The sequence below is a fragment of the Brassica oleracea genome, chromosome C1 (assembly GCF_000695525.1).
Source record: "Brassica oleracea var. oleracea cultivar TO1000 chromosome C1, BOL, whole genome shotgun sequence".
NCBI classification, from domain to species: Eukaryota; Viridiplantae; Streptophyta; class Magnoliopsida; order Brassicales; family Brassicaceae; genus Brassica; species Brassica oleracea.
Window position 1 is genome coordinate 5,075,825 of NC_027748.1, and position 7,613 is coordinate 5,083,437.

The following is a 7,613-nucleotide window of genomic DNA, read 5'->3' on the forward strand; positions in this document are numbered from 1 at the left end:
TTTCTTTTTTTTTTTTTTTTTTTAGTTTTTCAAAAAATAAACTCATGTAAAGACAAAAAGAAAAACATGTTTGATTTAGGCGTTATAACTATATCAGACGATCATTAGAGCATGTTTATTGCAGGTCTCTTAGGTCGGATCTCTTATCGTAATATAAGATACGATCTCTTAACTTTTAACTAAAAAAAGCTAAGAGACGTCTCTTATATCTCTTATTAAGAGACGTTTCTTATATCTCTTATTAAGAGACGTCTCTTAGAGACCGTATCTTATATTACGCTAAGAGATCCAATTTAAGAGATCTACAATAAACATGCTCTTAACCCTATAACCTCATTTTGGTTTCTTAATAACTTGTTTAATAATAAAAATTAGTTAAAAACTTTAGTTAAGAAACACTTAGTTTTTATGCTCCATTGAGAGTTTTTTAATTAAGGATTCTTAAAAAAAATATTAAACATTGTTTTATTAAAATTTAAAATTAATTTTATTTATAAATTAAAATTGGTTTACAAAACTAAAACCAGAAAAAAACTTAAACCTAAGCTAAACCATAAAGTTGATTTGCTCGACGAGGTTTGGCAATGAGCAAAGCATGAGTTTATGAACAAACCGTTCTGTCTAGACATTGAGAAGCCCTTAACTACTCTCAGCATCTGATCCCTGAAACCTTGCAAGAACCGCATTTGACCAGGTGTGCACTTTCCATGGTTGAGTCTACAGTCATGCCAAAACCCACTAGGATCTGCTGATGTTGGAGCTATGCTGCTTTGTATCTGATTATAACAAAACTTGTAATGTGAGCATAACCATCAAAGGACCAATACCTAAGCAATTGTAATGCTCCTTACCTGCCATGTATCATATGCAGCGTTGACAATGAAAAGTGGAGTTTTCATCTGACTGATCAGATTGTCTGGGAAGAAACACTGCAAAGAACAAAAAGGGAGTTTCATAAACTACTACAAGACTTGGATTCATTTTGCAACAATCATCAGGAAGAGAGAATGTACTACCGAAGTTGGATCAAGATGGTTTGTGCACAGACGAGGCAGGTTGTTTTTCACACTCTGAAACTCTACTATACCATTGTATAAGTTCCTGATTGTTTGTCAGAAACCAAACCAGTTAATCACAGGAATAGTTTTTACAAAGACTTGGAGTTAGAGAGAAATAAAACTTGTCCAAGAACAAGCCTGCGTCACTTAAGCACTTGACTTTGGTGGAACCAGGGAACAAGTTCCTGAACTCATCGTAACGTAGGATAGCTGCTAAACCACCACCTGAGCATCCAGAGAGAAGTGCCTGACACAACATTAACAGTTCATAAGAAACTACTCTTAGTCTTTGATCACGAAGTGTAGACTAAAAAAAGATTAAGTGTCAAACCTGGCCGGCGTATCTCATTCCATTGGCCTTTAAATCATCTATGGCTGCTCTTCAGATACGCTCTCCTCTAAACTGAAGCTGTGCAGCCTGTAAAAAAAGTTTTAAACAAAAGCTAAGAAGATGCTCAAATGTACAGAACTAAAAACAAAGCCTCTATTAACTCAATAGTGTAATGATTCTAACCTCATTCTGACCATCTCCACTGAAAGAAGCACCATCACAGTAACAAAGCTTAACTCTATTCCAATTGAAAAAGTCTACAAAAAATCAAGCACATGGCAATGAGGATTAATGATTCTCAAAATTACTGATATGGTCACATGAACAAAAATTTTAGAGACAACCTGGATTTTCTTGAGCTTTATCACTTAATATTCCTGTAAACTGAACCTCTTTCTCCATGTAGTTAGATGATCCATGATAGAGACACAGTTCACCTGCGTAAGCAAATCAAAGCATATAAAAAAACTGATACAATACAAACCTACTTTTGATTAAGAGGAAGCTTCCCTTCAGTGTTGAGCTTCTTCAGGAGATAAGCAAGGGCTTGTCCTTTTTCACTTTTTGAACCTTACTCTTGTCAATGAAAAAGCTAACCTCGTTTGGTCTCTGGTCACACTCTCTCTGCATCAAGTGATTGAACTTTGGTCACTTAACATAGAGTATATAGCAATTTATACATAGTGGTTGCAACAGGCTTTTACGGATCAGAGGATCCAAGCTCCGGCTCTCCGGATTCCGATCCTGAATCCGAAACCGGTCCTTGATTCTCAATCGGATCTAACGTACAGATTCAATAGCGGCATCGATCTTGACCTTAGATCGCTTGGTGGGGCATGTAGACGAAGAAGACGGTTCAGAGGATGAGGAAGAAGAACATAGACGCTTGGAAGTGGAAGAGCTGCGTCTTGTCTCCGGCGGAGAAGAATAGAGAAAAGAAAGAAAAAAATAAAAATAAAAGACATATCTTGTTTGGATGACACGTGGTATAAAACCACACTAAGGATCGGTCACCAAAATCCTTTCTTAAGGATCGATTATCTAAAATTAATTTAGTTTTCATTTAATTAAATGATTCATTTACTTTAAAAACCCCTTAAAAACCTAGATAATCATGGCCTTAGATTCTATATGCACAGCAGTGCACTAACAATATGTTATTCGGTTATATTACCTCTAAAATCTGGCAAAATATTATGTTAGTTATAATGAATGGTCTATTAAGTCTTCTCGAAGATACCCGAGGAATATTTTTTAGCAATTCATTTATTATGTTATGGGTTTAGTTTAGAAACAATATTGTATTTGTAAAGATGTATTGCTATATTATCTTAGCTTATGAGTATTGACTGTTGAGAATCGAAAGTAATGTTAGTTTAAGTTGTTTAACACACATTAGAGACCGAGGAAAACATCAAAGTTTTGAATTCAAAAGCTTAGTGAATCTTATCTATGAAAAAAAGTAAATGTCAATTAACAAAAAAGATTTCAAAAAATGTCTTCTCCCCGTGCGAACCCCTGGTTCCCCGAGAGGAGATGTGATTCCGGCTTGAATCCTGGTGAATCTCCGGTTCATCACCCCCCCCAGACCCGCCTGACCCGCCAGACCACGCCACCCTCATCAACTTCCCCCCTCTTCCTTCTTCCTCCCCTGCTTCTTCTCTGACTTCTGCCTTCCCTGCAAAGAAGAAAGCAGACATTACTATTTTGAGCCAAGAAACTCCAATTAAGACTCCTTTTGGCTTAGAAAACCCCACCAAACCTACTACTGAAACAACTACCAAAGATTATGATAGTTTCAAATCCAGATCTGAGGAAAACACTACCCGAAACAGTTCAAAAACCCCAAAATTTCACTATTCACCCACCAAAATCCTCCTCTCCCCTCCATACTAATCCAGCTTCTTCCCGAACTATAACAATTGATTCTCCCTCTAACCTACCTATCCTTGACACCCCTCCCCCCGTTACTAACCCAAAAGCCACTCCCCCAGTTGGATCCCAACAACCTCCCTTCCCTAACGCCAAAAAGAAACCACTACCCTCTGGTCTTCCTAAGACTTGGGCGCAGAAAACATAGCTCTCAGTTGATAGATCTCTCAATAGACTAGCTCCTACATCTATCTCTCCAGAGGGGAAACCTCGTGTTGCAGTCCCTGATGTGGTGTTCCAGAGAGGAGCAGAGCTTCACAAAGAGTACTTGATTGGAACATTCCTTGGCAAAATACCTGATTATGGATCAATTCAAAGTGTTCTGAACTTCATGTGGGGAAAAGGTGTGAAACTGGAAATTTACATGCAACCCTTGAAGAGGTCTTTCCTTGTCTGTATTCCCAATGAATTTATCAGAACTAAAGCTCTGGAAAAGCGATTGTGGTATGTTGGCTCCTCGATGTTCCATGTCTCACAATGGGGATCATCTACTACTTCTGTCATCCAAGAGATAAAGTCTATCCCCCTATGGGCTTATCTCTCAGGTGTTCCGTTTGATCTCCAAACCAAAGAAGGCCTCAGCCTAGCAGCATGATTAGTTGGTGAGCCTATTGAAACTGATGACTACACCAAGAACCTCACTGATCTCAATATAGCTCATGTGAAAGTTGAAGCTGATCTCACTAAGCCTCTGCCTTCATCTGGTGAACTTCTGCGACAGAACGAAGAGACAATTCCAATAGAAATAATGTATCCATGGGTTCCTCCATTTTGCACTCAATGCAGTCGAATTGAACATGTGAAAAAGACTGCATCTACCCTGCTAATCCTAGTGAACAAGAGGTCTCTTCGGAGCATCAAAGCGGTACGCAGGTAGCTGTTCCTGATCCTCCTGACTCTGATGAATCCCTTGATGCTACTATGACTGAACAAGCTGAGCCTAGCTTAACAGCTATGGGTTTCTCTGTCCCGGACCTGCCTGATCATGATGAAGAGGTAACTCATCTCGATGAAACTGTTCCTGCTGTTGACATGTCCATTGACACCCAGTCTCTTCCTCCCCTTATCACCGCCCATGACACTTTAGCCTCTATTCCCATCTCCTCAAACCCCTTCTCTGTATTGTCCCCTTCCTCTCCTGAAGCTAACCAAACTATCCAGTTCTCCTCCTCTTCCACAAAGCTTCACTTGTCTTCGGCATTCCTGCCACATATGCCCCAACTTTTGGTTCCTACATTACCACTAAACAAGCTGCGGCTTTTAACGCCCCTTCCATCACCTTGCCTCCTCAATTTACTGTACCTTCTCGCCCTCCCCTCCTTTTCCCCGGCCACAAAAAAACCAACCCGTCCTATCAGCCAACCATCAAATCTATCTGACCCCTCTATTACCCACCCAAAGGACCCACCACCCGGTGGCACTCCTTCCACAACCCTTTAATATGTGTACACAAACATTTTTTTGGAATGTCCGCGGACTAAATGAAGCGGATAAGCACACCCCTTTTGCTCAATGGCTAAACTATAATAAGCCTCATTTTGGTGCTGTTTTGGAAACACATATTAAAGAACCTATGCTCAACCCAATAATGTCGAAAGTCTTTCCTCGATGGCAGTTCTTATCCAACCATCAATCTGATCCTGATGGAAGGATTATTTTCTTATGGAGACACCTAGCTTCTGTTAAATTCGTGTCGCAATCCCGCCAGTCTCTCACCACTGAGGTTACTCTACCTAATCATCCCCCTATTACCATTACTTCTATCTATGCGTCCAACCTAGCTGAGGAAAGGATTGATCTTTGGGCTGAGTTGATAAATACCCAGCATCAACTATCTTTGCATCTGAAACCTTGGCTTGTAGCGGGATATTTTAATCAAATCACCCACCCATCTGAACATTCATCTCCTACTGTCCAAGCGCTCTCATCAAGCATGATACACTTCAGAGACACTCTCTTGCAGCTGGGTCTTTTTGATCTTCGTTACCAGGGTATCTTCAATACATGGTCTAATAAACAGCCAGCCTCCCTCATCACCAAAAAACTAGACTGTGCCTTGGTTAACTATGAGTGGATCTCTGCCTTTCCAAGCAGCTCTGCAATATTTCTTCCCCCAAAATTCTCACAACCTCCAAACTCCCCTCCCAATTGCGGGTACCAAACCTTTCAAATTCTTCAATTACCTAACCCAACACCCTCTGTTCCTAACCACTGTGAATGACGCCTGGATTCTTGCCGGAATCTTTTCATCAACTCTTGCAGATCTCAGCTGGAAACTCAAATCACTAAAGAGTGTACTTAAAAATCTAAATAGAGATAACTTTTCAAAAATTCAAGAGAGAGTGATTTCTGCTAACTGTTTGCTTAAGGATGTGTAGGTAAGAGCTCTGCATGACCCAACTGCGGTCAACTTTGAAGAGGAGAAAACATTGCACGATAAATGGATGTTTCTGCGAGGAATCGAAGAAGCATACTTCAGACAGCGATCTCGAATTAACTGGCTAAAGGAAGGTGACTCCAATACCTCCTACTTCCACCGTGTGGCCGTAGTTCGCGCTGCCATTAACACCATCATATCATTCCTTCTCTCGAATGGCTCTCTTATAACTGATCTGGAAGAAATGGCAATTCATGCAGTTAACAATTTCAAATCAATTCTGGCCCCTGATGTTCTGCCTTTCTGTCTGGTTTCTGTCTCCTGGTTTCAGTCGCTCATCCCATATCGATGCTCACCTGAAGCCTGCTTGTCCTTGTCATCTATCCCAGATGCTCCTACAATTACAAAAACGATCCTGAAACTCAATCCAAACAAGTCGTCGGGTCCAGATGGGTTGACCTCAGGCTTCTTTAAGGGTGCTTGGAGTATTTTAGGTGAAGAGGTTGTCTGCTCAATCCAACGCCTCTTTCTCACAGGTTACATGTCATCTGCAGTGAACTCAACAATCCTCACTATGGTACCTAAACATCCAGGAGCTTCGGCAGTTGGAGACTACATGCCAATCTCATGCTGTTCAACTCTATACAAAGCTGTCTCTAAAATATTAGTTTCCAAGCTAAAGCCGCTGCTGCCTGATCTTATTCTCCCTAATCAGACGGCATTTGTGAAAGGACGGCTTCTGGTGGAGAACACAGTCCTTGCAACAGAGCTGGTAAATGGATATCACAAATCAGTGGGGCCGAAGAAAGTAGTTATCAAGGTTGATATCGTGAAAGCCTTTGACACTATCAGCTGGACCTTTGTGTTAAACTGCTTATCAGGAATAGGAGTGCCCCCATCATATATCAGACTGGTTGAAGCGTCCATCACTACAACCTCATTTACCGTGGGCTACAATGGACAAGTTCATGGCTATTTCAAAGGGAAGAGAGGCCTCCGTCAAGGAGACCCTCTCAGTCCGTACCTTTTTGTAATAGCTATGAACTGCCTCTCTATGTTTCTGGACAAGGGAGCTGAAGAAGGAAGGTTCAGTTATCATGATAAATGCGCTCCTACAAAATTAATGCATCTGTGCTTCTCTAGCGACTTGCTTATCTTCACAGATGGAGCTGAAATCTCGGTTAAAGGAGTCCTGGAGATCCTCGAACAGTTCAAGTCTAAATCAGGACTAGCAGTAAGCATCCAGAAAACAGCATTTTACTCCTCTGGCCTTTCATCCCATGAGATAAACATGATCAGTTCTTCTACTGGCCTAACTCATGGTTCCCTACCTATCTGTTACCTAGGTGTCCCACTAAACTCTAAAAAGCTTTCCCTACTTAACTGTGAACCCCTTCTAAACCAAGTAAAGAGTAAGGTTAATACCTGGAGCGCCCAGTCACTCTCGTTTGCAGGGAGACTACTTCTGGTGAACACGGTCATTGCAGGTATCACAAACTTCTGGTGCGCCACATTTGTTATTCCGAAAGCCAGCATTAAGAAAATCAATGCAATATGCGGAGCCTATCTTTGGAAAAGAAAATCAGATGGAAATCATACGGCTAGAGTTTCTTGGGAAACAATTACTTTGGCAAAAAGGAAGGCGGTTTGAACTGTAGGGACCTGGTGGCTTGGAACAAGGCGTGCATTCTCAAACTAATCTGGATCCTATTCTGTAACTCTGGCTCTCTTTGGGTGGCTTGGTACAAGAAGGAAGTGCTTGATGGGTCGTTAAGAAATTTCTGGACCAAGAAACCAAGTCAGAAACATTCTTGGTTGGCTAATAAGCTACTACGAATCAGTGACATTGCCTACCCTTGGGTGAAAGTCAAGCTTGGAAATGGAGCGAGAACCCGCTTTTGGACAGACAATTGGA

The 7,613-nt window shown here is 41.1% G+C and overlaps 1 protein-coding gene across 5 annotated transcripts in view; it reads right to left on the bottom strand.

Moving 5' to 3' along the window:
• Positions 1-469: 469 nt before the first annotated feature.
• The window catches only part of LOC106310850 (pectin acetylesterase 12-like), a 22,758-nt gene continuing 15,614 nt past the window's right edge, over positions 470-7,613 (bottom strand). For 3 of the 5 annotated variants that reach the window (XM_013748103.1, XM_013748096.1, XM_013748088.1), the window contains exons 4-8: positions 1,390-1,476; positions 1,181-1,305; positions 1,017-1,101; positions 852-929; positions 470-776 (exon numbers count right to left, since the gene is read on the bottom strand). In XM_013748103.1, the coding sequence (XP_013603557.1) occupies positions 510-776; positions 852-929; positions 1,017-1,101; positions 1,181-1,305; positions 1,390-1,407 (573 nt within the window). In that variant the 5' untranslated portion in view covers positions 1,408-1,476 and the 3' untranslated portion in view covers positions 470-509. Of the gene's footprint in view, positions 777-851; positions 930-1,016; positions 1,102-1,180; positions 1,306-1,389; positions 1,477-1,572; positions 1,647-1,733; positions 2,014-2,093; positions 2,368-7,613 lie in introns of those variants that run through there. The other 2 variants (XM_013748111.1, XM_013748080.1) reach the window with 2 other exon arrangements.